We start from the raw sequence: 17402 nt of genomic DNA, 5'->3' as shown, positions 1-17402 counted from the left end.
GTGAAGTACACCTAGGATGACAGCTTTCATCACAGTAAATGTTGACGACGTGTGCGTGTTTCCTGGCTGACATACTGTCGTGGAGCTGTCAGGCCTCCACAACCACTGACTCAGCACTGCTGTGATCACCTTTAAACTGACAAACGCCAACATTTTGGTAATGTGCATTAGAGCGCGGGTGGCCCGAAGACCTGTGCATGAACATTTCCCAGGTTCTAGACAAGTCGTTACAATAGCGGTGACGTCCTCGTCTGGTGTCTGGAAGACTGTTGTTGTTCCTGTTCAACCTTGTCAGAGATTGTCGTTATGAACTCACAGCACGGCCTCTTAATGACCGTCTTGACATTAAGGCTATGGCTTAAGGAATACCATACTGAGGGTAATGTTGTATGAGAAAAACAAATGGTAAAAGTTTTTTGCAGTCACTGTCATGGGGTGTGGAAATAAAACCACTGAAGTCCTGAACTCCAGATATTTTCAGGTAATGCACTCTGGAGACGGTTCATTTAGCATTCATTTGGTCAGTAATAAATTTACATTCAGGTTCGACCACCATGGAAATTAATGTTCTTCATAGTCTTGTGATTTGTTTTGGGGGAATTTCCATACATTCAAAGAGAGTAGATGATTTTACCTGAAGGGTTTGGAGTTAAGGTTGAAATCCAAGGAAGTTGTTCAATGGCTTCTGTGTATCACTGGTTTCCTGTGTGTGGGTGTGGCCCCCTCCTGGGGAGGGGGAGCTATAGCAGGGGGTTGCAGCACAGCAAATTAGTTATTTGAAATTTCCCCATTTTGTAACTTTGTCTCACTTGTTCAATAAAAATTAGTGTTGTAGGAGTTTCAGTGTGTCAAAAAGGTTCTGTTTTGAAGCAATCAGTGCCAACAGTAAAACCCTCCAAATAAAAAAGAATTAAACTTGTATTTTTCAATTCGCATATTGATTTTAATTCGTAAATTATGAACTGCAAAAGCCAAGAACCGACCACAACTGTTATATCTTAGTTTGTATCTTAGTTTTTAAATTTACCTTCAGATCTATGAATGTGTTGATTTGCAGTCCTAGGTTTCTGTGGGAAACTTCCTGTATACACTCTCATTAAAGTAATGGTACTCACATGACTTCTGGCATGCAAAGTTTTTTTTATGATTTAATTTATATATGTATTTTACATCGCCTTCAGTGCCCTGTGGAGAACATTTATATAGTACTCCAGTAATTGGTTCTGAAATAATGCTGCTTCATACTGTATTTGTTATAAATAACTCACAGAATCCAGCAGTGTTTGTTTAGGTACACACCATCATTTCATAATGCTACTACTTAAAGAGAATGTTTTTTTTTTCCTCAATATTATTATGTCTGCTTTGTGATGTCTTCCTGGAAGCTACGCACATCATTTCAGCAGCTATTCATCTCCGAGAGCCTGGAGTCAGTAAAAATCAAAAAGGGTAAAATACAAAGGCAAACTCAACAAATAACAATAAAAAAAAAGCTTAAACAGCAAAATTCAAAGTAAGCATTTAAACCAGCCCAAGAGTTCTGCCCACAGTGTTCACTCAAAGGATTTTAGTTATATCTTAAGTGCCTGTGGCGAAAGCCGTGTGGAAAGAAAGAGCAGCTTTTACAGGATTTAGTCTTCATTCCATCTGAATAAAAAAAAGGCAAAACCAAACCAGAACTGTTCTTTTGTTAGGGATGTACGTGATACATCATTGTTAGATGACCTCAGTGTCAGTGCTGCCGCTTTCTCAGCAGCTACTGCCGTCCTGGTTGGACAATAACTTTGACTAATAAAAAAAGCAAAATCACATTTGAGCCACTTCAGGGCATGTGGACAATATTTTTAGGTCTGTAAAATGGTTACATTTTTATTCTTTGGCTATGGATTAATTAATGATTAATCATGATTAATTGTGGTAAGAAGGAGTCGTAAAGATGCAGAAAATGTGTTTTCTGTACATTTCATGAACATAAAGACAAATGTCAGCAGGGAAACGTTTGTGTTTCAAACCTGTTTTTTATTTTTGACAAATCAAAATGAGCTGAAAAATGTTTCCCTGCAACCTGTGTAAATTACATGATTGGTCTGTGTGTCAGAGCAACAATCAGTGGATGTGTTCAGTCACACATAATAATTATGTTACTGATTCTTGCATTTAATGCTAACATCAGATGTTGGATTATGTAAAAAGATTAAACAAAAGTCATCAAAACTTTTTAATGAAAGTTAAGGATTTTTTTAACCTTTTAAATCAGAATATAATTAGCCTGAAAATGTTCTTAAAACTAAAAAAAAGAAAAACTTCCTAATGGAATGAAACTGGTGCTGGAACACGAAGCTTCTTTGATGTGTTTGAAAGTTAGACTTTCAAACCTCCCGTACGGCACTTCTGTGATCAGTTATATAAAAAAAGTTCCTCTTTAAGTCTGAAATAGTTGATCATCCATATTGCTGTCATGAGACTTTTATTTTTAAATCTTATTTTATCACTGTATATGCAGACATGCAGGTCAACACGATGTTAAAACCACCAGTGTTTGTATGCTGTCTGATTAGCAGGGACTTTGCCCTGACTTCATTCCATGATGTGCAATTAACCAATAGACAACAAGGGAGTAAATGACAACCAATTACATATTTAACTCAGCAAGTATTAAAAAAAAAAACAACAAAAAAACAGTGATCCGCGGAATAATTCTTCTTTGGTTTGTGAAATGTTAAATATGTTCCGATCTAATTGTCCTTGGTCTCAGTTTGGAATCAGCAGGCGACCGTCATCCTTGCTGGGAGCACACTTTCTCTCATCACTGACGACACACACACGAGCTCACAGTAATGTCCTGTATGCACATTAATATTGTTCCCACTAATGATTTACAAGCAGACCTTGAGGCAGTGGACCTATATCCCACAAAAGTCTGGCTGAATGCCCAATGACAAGCCTTACACCACAAATTAAAAAAAAAGAATAAACACACACAAACACACACACACACACACAGGAACACACACACCTTTTGTCTCTAACTACTCTGCTTCTTCATCTACATAATAGACAAACAAAGGTTCATAACAACTCTCCAATATGTAAATTAACTTTAGGGCTGTACCCTGATTGTGATGTCACCAAAGTTGGGCTAGAAACGTGTTTTTGATTGGTCCCAGACCGTTGACACTTCAGACATCTACACCAGGGGTCACCAAACTTTTTGAAACTGAGAGCTTCTCTGGGGTCACTTAGTAAGACGAAGAGCTACTTGTTTGATACAGACTTCCCGAACATCGTAATAATGATCAGTTCTGGGACATACAATGGTAGACAGTCTTCTTACCATCGTCACTGCACCCATTTGAATATCACTGCAAGTGGAACTGATTCAAACATTTTTTTGATTCATCAATTTTTGACACTCTTGTTGACTAGTTTTATTTTAACAACAACATCTTAGGTAGTCCACAGGGGCTACCAGGTGACCCCTGATCTACACCATGTGGCAGAGGAGGTGACCAGAGTTTCTTGAGGTTTTTTGTTAGTCCAACCCTGTAGTACAATTACCTACAGTTGTTCTACTATCGCTGTGTTGGTGGTTCAAAAAGATTTCAATATCAGCGTCTTCAGCTGCAGTACAGTTCTGATTTAGCGTCAAATTAGTTGCACTGAAACATATGAATTTGCAGGGATGGACTTTTGGCGGCTAGGATGAGCTGCTGGGGAAACAGGGATTGCTGTAGGTAGTGAATTCTGCGCTCTGCTCTCCATCTCCGGCGCTGTGCACCTCTATGTCTCAAAGCGGGTTCTCTGCATTCATCTTGGTCTGGATCATTTCTTGTCGATGAAGTGACGGCTACAGTTTTTGCTTGTGTCATCAACATTCTGTTGCAGACACGTTGTTTCTGTGATAAAAGTCTTTTGGACAAAAACTAAAAACAAAAATGGTGGTGGATGAATAAATGTTTATGGTGACGTGTTCATGTGACACTGCCCTCTACATGTATTTTTTCAATGTAGATTTTTTAAAAAAAAATTTGTATTTTTTCAATGTAGATTTTTTTTTAAAAATGTGTGACACAATAACAAAACAAAGTTTTGTTAACAATAACCCAATACCAAAACAAAGTTTTGGTATTGGGTTTTGTTAACAATAACCCAATACCAAAACATTAAAAATCCCTAATTTCCTGAAGGGACCCCCAGAGTATTTAAAATATCAAATGCCCATAAATTCCCGTACTGTTACCTCTAGGTTCATGGCTGGCTGCGTAGGTTTCTGTTCCTCACTGCATTACAGAACCTGTGACACCAGCTCACACTTCACTCCCCCTGCTGCTCGTGTCCCTTGACCCGGCGTCAGCAGGTTAATAACCAGCTGCAATCAAAGCCATTTGTTATCTGCTGCCTGGCATTGATAGGCCATGTCAGCAGCTGCCTCGCCCTTGTCACCGCCGCCTGTGACAAATTCTGTGTCAGGTCTCACGGTTCTCAGGCTCCAGTGAGGCTTCGCAGTACTCCTGTACTGTGACCCCGTCCCATATAAATAACCTCAGATTCTTCTTCCATGATGTCTCCTGGGATTAAATATCAATTAATCCCTCGCTCTTCTGTTGAGTCCCTAATACCAGGCATTCATTAAAGCAATTAATTTTACAGTGTTTTGTGCAAATTAGACAAGTATCATTTGCAGCGCTAATCTCAATATGCCTGACTGAGCTTCACAGACTCACAGCCGTTGAATTTATACTCATCTGTGACACGTGCCCGTGATGAAAAGGTAATCACCATAAAGATTTTATCGAAGCGTCTGAGCACAGCAGTGGCTCGACAGTAAATTTCTCAGAGCCAGCAACACAACGGCACAGAAGTAAAGCAGCCTGAGAAGTCGGGGCCAGACATTCAACGGTTCAGGGTTTCCAGCCGTGGCTCCGGGACCGGCAGCGGGGTGGAATACTAATGCATAATGGAAGAGTCGGAGCTGAACTGTGGTTCATTCTGCCGGTGCTTTGTTGGTTTTTCAGTTTAATGTCATGTCAACAAACACAGTTTCAGTGTTGGCTCCTTGGATTAAATGTTGATCTGGCTCACTGATACCCGCTCTTCTCTCTCTCTCTCTCTCTCTCTCCCTCTCCCTCCGTCTTCTGCAGAGATGTCTGGGATGAGTGAAGACATCTCCCAGGTGCACTGGAAGCAGCAGTGGTTGGAGAACGGGACGCTGTACTTCCATGTGTCAATGACTGAGTCGGAGCTCGTGGCCCAGGCGACGCAGCCCACGCCCAGGGAGCCCGCTCACGTCCTCCACGAACACATGCACCTGCTGCACATCTCAGTCATGGTGAGTACACGAAAAACAGGTGGATTTGATTATTAAAACATGATGTATTGAATGAGCATCAGTATCGTCCGATGTTCGCCTCGTTTACTGCCATTGGGAAATCGGTTTGTTTAGCCAGGCTACTGTCGACTGTAGCCAACGCCAAAACAGCAAATCAACAATGTAACAATATCAGTAATATTCACCGCGGATCGCTCCTCGCTCCGACTCCACACGCACACACAGTCCTGCCCACCTTCCTCCACCTGAACCACGTGACTGACAGACTTCTCAGCCAATGTCAACACCCTCACTGGGAAAATGTAGTAATTTAACATTTTATTCATGTTCAAGTTGTTTTTATAGTTTCACTTGAAATATTTTTATATTTCTGAGAAAAATATATTTGGGAAAAAGAATCTCATTCAGTAAGTTTTTGTTTGTCAGTCATTCAAATCATTTTCTAAGACTGAAGAACTGCTTTCATTGGTTAGTTAGCAGTCTTAGAGAAAGGTTTTTTTTTTTTCAGAAAAGTCCTTGTCGTGTGAATTACGGTTATCTCGAATGTCAACTAAAATTAACCTTAAAGGTTGTTTTTGTTTTTTCCTCATTCAAGGACAGTATGATGAAGAGCTAAAAGACGTCTTTAAATAGTTCAGTAATGTTTCTGTGGCACAAATTTAGGGAAAAATATTTTAAACATTAGTAACGGCCCAGAATCAATTCATCCCTAATGGAGTTTTTTTTCCTGCTCATTGTTGTTGGATTTGAATGAATGATCGAATCTGGCAGATTTGTTTTCTCATTTACATTTGCTGTTTGTTAGTGTTAGTAAAAGTCTGCATTTTGTCCTCTGCACTGTACTGTGCAGTAGACATAAATACTTTAGTAGTAACAGTATTACATTTAGTTTCATTGCTAATCCAACGTTAATGCAATATTCTAATATAATGTTTATGAAAATGAAAAGATGTTTTTTGAACAAGTACTTCATCTTTTCTTCTCATATTTTATTATTATATTTTATTATTTATTTTAAGTTGCAGCTTAAAGTTTTAGATTAAAAAAAAGTTCACATGCTCTCGATTACTTCTACGTCTGCAGATATGAATCCTTCTCGTTGGATACCCTCAGCCATGACATTATTCCCGATGTTAGTAGTACTTGGAGTATTTTCTGTTCATTTTAATGTCAGAGTCAAATGCAGTACAATCTGTGGCAGTTTGTTCTTGTTGTACCTGAGATATCTTTTTATGAATTTCGGTTTTGAAAAAGTACTTCCATACCAGTATTATTGCATTCCATATAGTTTCTTTGGTAATCCGGTATAAATGCAAAGCTCTGAGTGTTTATTTTCAGAAGTATTTAATTTTCTCCAAAATTGTTTTATTTATTCATCTCTGTTGTCAACCTTTTCAGACATGGTTCGCAGCCTTAATACTGTGGAACTATTTAAGCATCTTAGTTTTTTTTTTCTTAAAGTTCTGCTGTAGGTCAAAAGGTCACTTTAAACTTGTAATTGAGAAGTGAAAAAAAAATTAAATTAATTATAAATATCATGGGTGCTTGTTATAAAAATATCTGATTTCATTTTCACACACAATTTGGCTTAACAAGCTGTGGAACGCTGCTCCTGATTAATGGTGCAGATTATTGGAATATTTTTTCCAAGAAAAAGTTTTGGGTTTTTTTATAATTTTTTTCCATCATTTTTCAGTTTTGTACGCACCCATCCAGTGCTAACATCAAATATGCGTTGGCTGGCACTCAGCTGTTTATGCAAACCGGTGACCTGTCCGTCACACTCTCAGTGTCGGTACTCGTGTTAATCCTCTCCTCTGTGCGATCACACTCTCCAGATAAGCAGTGACTTATCTCTCTGTGAGTTTCCTCAGCTTCTGTTCGTAGCGTTTGTGGTGCAAATCTGTGAGGATGAAAGAGTGATGAAGTAGAAATAAGAATCTGGTGAAGAGTGATTACGACAAGTCCACATTTTAAGGCAGGGGGCGTCAAACTCAATCACTGGACGGGCTGAAGTTGTGGGCCACACAGGATTAATATGTCTGTGGTGCTGACGGTGCTTCAACCAAAAGTGTAGGATTTGAACAGCTTGCGACAACATTTTCCTTATGGAAATATTTAGTTCGAAATAATCAAAATAACGGACAAAGTTAAAGTATTGTTAGTAATAAAAATGACTTAGTACTTGAAAAGTATGTTAGTCAAGTTGTGGGGACGATAAGTTCCTGTTTGTCCCATGTTTGTCATAAAATGAAAATGCATTCTGGGAGTTGTACTTCATGGTAAATATGCGCTTGTGTAGAATCAGAGACTTAGAGTTTTGAAATACTCACCATGCATGTTATATATATATAAAGACACAGTATTTGACTATATATTTAACTAATTCAGTAAACATTAGTATATACCCCTAAAACAAAACCTTGCTTTTTTTTCAAACATCAACCACTAAGCTCTAGTGGGCCACATAAAACGCTGTTTCGGGCCAAATGTGGTCCACGCGCCTCAAGTTTTGCATACATACTTTAAGAGATATATGTGATAAATAATGCTTACTGTTTAAATTAATTAGTCCAAGTCAGAGATCATCAACTGGTGGTTCTCAGGCCATATCTGGCACACCAAAATTGTGTAGAATCAGAGACTTAGAGTTTTGGCACACCAAAATCCAATCCAGCCCACAATTTCATTCCAAAATGACCATCAAATAATAATGTTAGACAAGCTTGTAATTTCTATATTATTTAATTTGAGTGTCCGGCCCGGAAGGTGTCTGTCCAGAAAAATTCTAGTCCTGCGACAAATATAGTTGGCGACCCCTGGTGTAAGTAAATGCCTCCAACCTCAGACCTCAGGGTAGAAGAATAGTCGATGGTCTACGGCGGACCCTTGTGGCTGACACCTCTGTTGTCTAGTTCTTTTCTTTTGTTCTATTTTGAACCTTGTGTGTGTGTGTGTGTGTGTGTGAGCGTCTCCTCACAGCTCCACCTTTATCACAGCACGATGGTGACACCTCCATTTGAGAGCTGTGCTTCACGCCGACATAGGAAACAGTGAAAAGTGACACAGCGAAGAAACATGTTGCTTTCTGTTGTTTCGGAGTTTGATATCCATGAGTCCACGACACCTTGAAACACTGGGATCGTTCCCTCTCTATTTCGCGGTTCTCCTTACGCTCCATCAGTACATCGCATACTTTTTTTTAATCTGATCTCGCAAAATTTTCACTATATCGTGAGATATAGCAAAAACTAAATTAAAGACGTTATAAACTAATTTTGTATATGAAAGTTTTGGCTTTAAAAATCTAGATTCTCGTTTTGAAATTGAGTGGATTTGCGAACGATCGCTGTTAGCTTTGTTTACCTAGACGAGATCGTATACAGCATACTTTTGGCTAATACAATGCATACTCGGTGTACTACTGGCTAATGAAGCATGCTCTTCTGTTCCTTCATGTTCACTGAGGTCAAGGCTACAGACCAGATACACAAAGACGTTTTGTCTGACACTTTCTTCTTTGTGAAAATACTGCGTTTGTTGCCCTGACATACATTTTATTGCTCTCTGTTGTTTAAGTCTATTTTTTACAACAGCCACTGAAACTGACAACAGTGAAACACTGACAGCCAGGTCTTTGACAGTAAATGATACTTAATGTTGTTTTGTTTTTTTTGTTAGTTATTATATATTATATAATATTATTTATATTTGGCAGATCTTCAAAACAAGTGATTATTTACAATCAGCATATTTGCTTAATCACTGAAGGAAACGAGAGTTACAAAACGTTGACTATGTGTTGTATGTGTCCCTTTGATTAAACATGGCATCTGTCAGGACGGGGAGGATTTATTTATGTAGTCATTTTTAAAAAGACACAAAAGAACTGTTTTCTGTTCAGCTGATTTATTTGCTCTGTGCTGTTGTGTCTTCTCATCCTCATTGGAAGGTTTTTTTCCCCCTCTTATTTCTGCCTTTCTGTGTGGCATTGAGGCATCTTTTGGCAAACCACAAAAAAGTCAAGAAAATAATTAGAATTTAATAAGAAGAAAAAAGTCAAATTGACATTGGGTCCATTCATCTGCGTCTCTACCTTGACCTGCAAATACAGCAGTTGATATTCAATTTTTTTTCTATAAAAATGTGCTAAAACTAACAGGTTAATGATACACTTTCATCCTTCACTCACATGATTCCCAGACTCTGAAAAGTCGACGTCTCTTTAGTCACTTCTGTTATTATAAGAGCAGGAGGGTTTTAAATTGCAGCACCAAAAAAATTGGATAAAAAAAGGTTTAAGAGGGCATGTCTAAAAAAACTTTCAAGATTCAACTTTAAACTTCAAGTATATTCATCAACAATTTCACCCTGGGGATCAATAAGATATTCATGATTCTGATTCTGATTCTGATTCTGATGAATTGCCACTAGGAAAAAAATCTTCTTCTACTTCTGCTTCTTCTGGTTCTTTATCTTTTTCTTCTTCTCTTTCCTTGTCGTCTTTAAAAACATCCACAAATCCTTTTCTAATCAGATACTTCTGTCTGGAACTGTTTCATTTGTTTTTCTTGTTGTTTTTAATTAGAAATTGGTAGTTTTAGTTTTAGACAGATTTTTTTTGTGGTTGAAATGTCCTTTCATATGCAGACGACTCTATTCTATCTATTGAAGCAAACTCAGAAGGACAGCTGTTTCACGGGCATGTCCTCATCGCTCAAAGGTTTCCTGTAGCTCTGTGAGAACATTGTTATGTTTGATGTTGGCGGTTCATTATTAGTGCAACCCTACTGAATTAGGGATAGCCAATGTACTTTAACAAAAAACCCAGCCTTTCAGTAATAAGCTGTTTACCTACCATGGAAACAAATGTAGAATAAAAATGTAACTATTCGTAAGCCTTTACTTTATTGGTCGACTTTGATGGCATCCTGTCAGTATGCTAAAGGAAGCCCAACAAATGTTACCTTCAGTTACAGCATACCTATTACCTTTGCTGCTCGGTGTCAGAAGTAGCCGACAGGCACAAAGTACTGTTTTGTCTTTGGTGTTACTTTCTGTAATGGCATGGCAGACCTTATGCAACAACACATTTCGCACAGATTGTACAACATTCGATAAATTGAAATGCTAAGTACTGAGCATCTGCTGAGATATGCTGCGGTGCCTGTGACTTTGTTAAAGCTGCTTACAGGGACCGCCCCCCCAGGCTCCACCCCCCATGACTATTATTTACATTTTAGGTCACCTTAGTCTGTATTTGTTTATACTCTATTTAAAATTGCCTGAGGGCCAACACAAAAACAACACCAACAACAACAACACAGGATTCCCTGTATTGTCGTCTATCATCTATCATAACAGTGTGTCATCTGTGTGTCTAACGTTGTATATTTGGAAACAACACTATAAACACTCCCATCAGTGCGAGATCTTGATGTTGCAAACATTTTCCAGAAATGTTCCTGACAAGTTCACCTTTTTTTTTAAGCAAACAAACAAAATGAGAAGTTTGCCCCAACGAGTTCACTGGCAATCTTTTTCATGTCAACTTCTAAGGCAGTGTTGGCAAAAGTCAGAAATGCTCCCTTCCTCTGATCATTTCTGTTTGGAGCCCTGCCTCCCAAATGATTTCATATAAACGGCCGTGCTACAGTTTACTGTATCTTTTTATTTCTTTTTTTGTCCCCTTTCTCCATTTTGTAGTTTCAGCAGCCACTGTTTACTGACTTTACCCCGGAGCCTTTATCTGAAACCCTTTGATTTGCATCATGTCATCAAAGCACTTTAGATGCTATTGTAGGAGTTTATATTTGTTGTCGTTGGCTTTCTTGTCAAACTGCTTTTAGTCGCCGCATGGGTGTTTTTGATTTGTACCTCGGGGATGTTCTGTCTGTGGCCAAGCTGCGACTGTAAATCACACTGAAAGACCAGTAATTTTGGGGATCAGTGTCAAGTCAGTAAATTATTGCCAGTCTGCTGCTGGTCACCGTCTTCAGTCAACCTTGGTGTCTGTAATGGGAAGTCGACTTTTGAAGGCGTCCTATGGATGGGAAGAAAAATACAAGTAATAATACAATATCCAACATCTAACCAGTATTTACGTTTTCATCTACATTCTTATAAATGTAGTATTGTGGCAAGATTGTGGATCAGAGAAGGGAATTATATTCATTTATTTGTTGTTATTGAAGCAGGGCATGGCTTTAGATTCAATCTTCTTCAAAGAAGACTGTGAGACAAATAAAACAGAAAATGTCGTTTAAAGTCATGTCATGCATTAGGAGCAGTTCCAATATTCTTTGGTAAATACTACGATACCCAAATCGCGGGGCATGCATCCTCTAGGGCAGTGTTTTCCAAACTTTTTTTTCTGGGGACCTGTATTTTAAAAGTCACAAACCTTCGCGACCCAAGTCAATAGACATTATTCGTAAAACTGCTGGGAAACATGATGATGGGAGATGACCCACCAAAACATACTTTTGCGACCCATCTGAGGGTCGTGACCTAGACCTTGGGAAACAATGCTTTAGGGGACGTTATCAGGTATAATTTATTTTAATTTAAGATTGTTCTTTGTTTTTTGTTCTTTGTCCCACAGTGGGGAAAATACACAGATTTTGTAATTTCCATTTTCTTTTTTCAATATGAGAATTACAGTCTGTAAATTGTTTTGTGAAGCTGTTTTGAAGCAGAATCGTTGATGTGTGTGTGTGTGTCTGTGGGACCTGGGGGCTACAATTACCAATTTACAAAAATGGAGAAAAACAAATCAAAACTGGGTGGAGTTTCACAAAATTCAATTAAATTAAAAATAAAGGAGGATCATCACATCAGAGTCATCCGTCCACTAACAGTGAGTCATCAGCGACACCATGTCAAAGTCACTGCTAGAATTTTAACCTTCTTTAATCAAGCCACCAGAATAATGTTATTAAACCAACAGATTTGAACAAATGTGGATTTTTTCCACTAACAGTGAGTCATCAGCGACACAAAAAACGACAAAAAAGCGACATAAAAAAAAGGACTCAGAGAAAGAAAGATTTAAATCAAGACATGAGCCAGACATTGAGCTGAACACCAGATACTTTGCCCCCAGAAAGTCTCACAATGCTGGTTTGATCAGACATTTCAGTTGTACTGGAGCAGCCCCACAGGTGAAGCAGATCACACAGGGGAAAAGTAATTTTCTCTCCACACCAGAAACTCCGGGCAGGATGCAGAATGCATGAGGCAGTGCAGGATGGATTCCAGAAACCAAAACAAAGAATCATGGCGGAGTTTGCTGTTCTTTCTCATCTGTAACGAGGACTATATGCAGCGGGACTTAACATCTGAAGTTCAGAGAAAACAACTATCATTTATATGGTGTGTATCACAGCGGAGGATTTTTCAAAGAAATTGACATGTTTGAGTTCACTGGGAGGACAGGTAGTATTTTACCGAAATGAGATGCCATAAAGGCTGGCAGTTCGGTGCCCTTCATAAACCACCTTACAGAGCATTATCATCTATTCTGTAGGATCTTGGCAACGCGGCACAACACAAAATGGAAATTAGACGTGTCCCCGTGAGTATCTGGACACGATGTTAAATACTGCAGTCAGCCAAGCACCAAAACAAAAGTGACAAATTGTAATACTGATGATATAAAACTTCCCTTCGTCAAACTGGGTCTGACTCCTTTTATTTAATTGAGAATTCGACAAAGGCCATTAAATATTCCCAGACTCACACAATGGACGGCTGGATTACTATTCTTATCTCCTGCCCTGATAGATATGCATGAAGATATAGTACACGCTTGAAATGGCTCCCTTATAATTAAGCAGTCACTGGTGATATATGACATCAGTGTGGTGGGTCATCGATGCATTTGAGGCAACAGTGGCTCACTTGGAATCAAGGGGCTACACAAATGAATTTTTATTGTTCCCTGGCAAAGGCAGCCATAACGCCACTGTGGGTTTAAGGACACTTTCAATTATTACATTAAACTCCAATCTAGTTGCATTTTAATTGCTCAAAACTTTAATTGTCTGAGTCACCTTCCGGTCGCTGTAATTCTGCACACTCCTAGGTTATTAAGCCATGAATGCAGAATAAGGGCTAATTAAAACTAGCGCTAGCTTGTAGCTTAAGCCTCTGACATGAAGCTTTGAGGGGAGAATGAAGAAAGGAGGTGATTTGTCCGCAGAGCTTATTATTCCTCTGTGCCATTAATAAAGCTGCTTTTCTTTATCATTAGTCCTGGTTATGTATCACTTCAGTGATTCAGACGTCACAGAGTGAGGTTTAAGTGGTGCTGAGATCACAATGCTACATTTAGAACATTTTCAACATGGGTAATAATTGTTATCGGTTTTTCCTCCGATAAAATAAAGCCAATAACTCAATGCCTGGGTTTCACCAAATATGCTGGAATCGCTCAGCAAAATTGATTTTGTTAATGTTGATTAATGGAAGCATCACAATAAAATTAGATAATGTCTTATGACCTAATAATAGTTTTTGGGGTAAACATATCGAATGCCTGGGTATCGGTTGATATCTGAATCGGAAATTGAGTGTTTGGACAATATGGGCATATCGGATATTGGCAAAAAGTTCATATTGGACATCCCTAAATGGCTTATATTGTTTTGAATTGCAGGTTTCTATTTAATCTATTTAATTGTATAATTGGCGTCTTCTACCATGTAGAGCATTATAACATGTAATAGAGGGATTTTTTGTGTCTAGGTTTTTGTTTTCTAAGTCTACGTCAGAAGGATTGGACATTAGTAATGTTTTTTTTTTTTTTTTTTAGTTATATAACGTGTACTGTTTTTTAACTAATTCATTGCGTAATCTACATGAACCTCAGTATATATTCCTTATGATATACTTTATACGTGATGCTACATTTCAATGTGAAACACACATGGGAAGTATTCAAACTGTACTACAGCAGGTTATCATTAGAAGACAGGTACATGTTTGTCAGTGTATTTGCTACTTTAAACCTGCCTTTGGGCAAATAAAGACCTAACTGGTACTGTTGTATTTCCTAGAAACACAGTAATTGAGTTAAAAAAGAAGATTAAAGCTCACTTACGGAAGGCAAGTTCCTTGAATCTCTTTATTTTGTGCTCTCATAAAAACAGCACTGTTTTTGTCCTTGTCCTGGAACATACGCCTGGACTCACTGATAGTGGCACTTGGTAAATGTCCCCCATCTGCAAGATTGGGCCTCAGGGTCCTCAGATAAAGTCTTTTGTAAAACACTATATTGCCCCAACCATGTTTACCTTTAATGTCTTTATAATTCAAACCTCGCAGCGGAAGCAAAAAAATAAAAACTTTTTCAGCTAGCCTATAAACTGAGGACATTAATATTGATCATACAGTACAGGACTGTGCTGATATGTGTTGGTGTATGACCCGTTAGTTGTTTGCAGATTTATGAAATGATATCTGCATTTTTTTTAATTCAAAATAATTAAAATCATTCTTTCTTGTAAACCCTAACCTTTTTTTACAGTTAGCAACCTAGCAGCTAAGGTCGTTTAAAAAAACAAACAAAAAAACTCTTCCTTGGTAGCTTCTGAAAATGCTCTTAGAGGTAGGACAAATCGCTGAAGGCAAATTTTAATGTGTCTGTATATGTCGATGACATATTTAGATTTGTTTTATAATCTCCAGCAAAAGATCAGGGATATTAGCCATGGTCAAAACAAAAACAAAACAAAACTCAATGGGCCACGTTATTCACTAGTACGCACTCAGCTCTGCCAGTAAAATCCTACTAAGAATATTATAAATTGGTGTCTTTTGCAACACCAAAAGACACTGTGTTCGTCTCTTGCTCCCCTCCAATTGTGACATGTGATGATCTGTTCTGCTGCAAGTTATCACCCATTCACTGGCTGTTAAAAACAGTGTCGGCAAACAATGTGGGCTTTTCAAACAATTGGCAGGCGCTTTAGGAAAGCGCTGGTATAATTAGAAGAAACGACATCCGTGCCAACGCAGATGGACTGGCTCTCATTAAAAAATAAAATACATAAATAAATAAATTTGAACTACGTAAAGTGGCACGGTGGTCAAAAACTGGTGGTACTGTGGCACTGCAAATTGGCACGGTGGTCAAAAACTGGTGGTACATTTGCAGTGCCACACATTCTGCAGTTCTGTTACTACAAACCCACGTACATCGTAGTTTCGAACTGGATTCACCCTTCGCCCTTTGTCTACTACAAGTAATATACACTGCAGAACGCAGTGTGTTACTTCACGTTTCACATCTGCACTCGTCGTTCTCCCGCTTCATTTTTTCACCCCACTTCTGGATTGTGTAGTTTCATTGACAAAGCAGTCATGAAATATAGTATTAGTATATCAGAGGGCAGGTCATAATGACACAGCTTTTCTTTAACCTATCGACCACATTGATTTCCGCCACAGTGTCCACTAATGACCATGTCCTCATTCTGTCCAGAGACATTTATATTCTTTAAATGTCATTTAAATCACATTGTCTCATTGATTCTACCGCAATCACTGGAAATGACCAAAATGTTGTTAAAAAATAAAAAAGACAAGATATAAAATATAAGAGGTATTGACATCTGACTCCCCTGGAAGAATCCTACCAATTCAGCAAGGGAAGTCTTAACCTTTATCGATTGTCCCTTCAAAGGGTGAGGGCAACTGCTAACTGATCGTTTATTGGAATGTAAGGAGAACTCTGGCTTTGTTTTAATCACTCACCTCGTAGTAAGACAGAGTTTTTTTATTTGTCAGTCTCCCAGTGGGATTGGAGAAAATTGTCGATTATTCGATTATTGTGTTCATATTGTCCTATTTTGTCATACAGAGTGGTAAAGTTCTTGTTTGTCGTTTAGCAGTTCTTGGATTTCAACTCCACTTGGCTGTGTCTGATTAAGTATAATTTAGCAATTATATAAAAAAAGATTAAACAGAAGCACTGACAATGATTGGAAAATAAGTGCTCCTTTATAAAGCAATACTGAAAGAAACTAGTAATTGTCCTTCTGTTATCTGAAAGTTAATTTTTTTTAAACGTTTCTAAAATGTGTTTTTGTGGCTTGTTTCAACTTTAGACATGTTTTGTGTAAGTATTATTCTTAACAACAACAAAAAAAACCCCTAAGAAACACATTAAAATTCTGACACTTTTCTTTTTTCTTTTCATTACCTAAGCTTGAAAACCTCTAATAAAACCCTGTTCTTCCAGGTAATTGTGTTGGCCAAAGTAAATGATCTCTGTTAAGACATGACTGAAACGTAACTGAAAGACTGATGCGACTATTTATAGCTTACCTATGTGGGATAAATCTTGGCAAAGTGTGGCTCATGATCCTCTCTTCAGTTTTTTTCTTCCCCTTCTTGTCTCATTCCCTCTCCTCTCCGTCTCTTCTGTTGCCTGGGTAACAGTTACCGAGAGAGACCAGGAGTTAGGGGAACAAAAGAACAGTCTGGTTCTTAACGAAATGCTCATGCAGTTACTCTTGACTGACGGTATGAGCTTGATTGGAACGACTTTCCAATGTCTTTGTCGCTAAAAGAAGCTAAAGCGTTTTTTCAAATGTTTAAACGAATCTCTTTTCTTTCACACGTGTGATGATGTTAAATTTCACACTGTAGATCTTAGTGTCTGTAACTGACAGATGATGTAACTGTCAAAAACAACGTCGGCGCTTACATATGAAGAGCGGAAGAAAAATCCAGGGTAACACATGTATCACGTGACACTGATGATGATGATGATGATGATGATGATGATCTAATTAGCCCTCAAATTTTAATGATAACGGGAAGAATAGATTTTAAGGCTAAAATTAAACTGGTTTGACTGAATCGATATGGGTTGTCAAGATGAACACTGATAAAGACCCAACTTTATAACATTTCCTGCTCCAGTTTGAGGCTATAGTCTCTGTTCAGAACGTATTGATTTCTCTGGGGAACATTGATGTTCTTATACGCAACAAAGCTCGAGCGTCAGGTACAGACGAGAACAAACAACTCATGACGGTTCAGTAAAAACCAGTCCCGTAGAACA

General features: G+C 38.2%; 1 protein-coding gene across 1 annotated transcript in view; it reads left to right on the top strand.

Annotated features, from left to right (window-relative positions):
• Window positions 1-17402, top strand: part of astn2 (astrotactin 2) — a 220838-nt gene that overhangs the window by 34241 nt on the left and 169195 nt on the right. Inside the window, exon 2 of the mRNA XM_025061990.1 lies at window positions 5142-5329. Within this exon, the coding sequence (XP_024917758.1) occupies window positions 5142-5329 (188 nt within the window). The remainder of the gene's footprint in view (window positions 1-5141; window positions 5330-17402) is intronic.

Source organism: Cynoglossus semilaevis, chromosome 14 (assembly GCF_000523025.1).
Source record: "Cynoglossus semilaevis isolate Cse_v1.0 chromosome 14, Cse_v1.0, whole genome shotgun sequence".
Classification (NCBI taxonomy): Eukaryota; Metazoa; Chordata; class Actinopteri; order Pleuronectiformes; family Cynoglossidae; genus Cynoglossus; species Cynoglossus semilaevis.
Note: the sequence above shows the minus strand (reverse complement) of the source record. Positions and strands in the feature narration are given on the sequence as shown.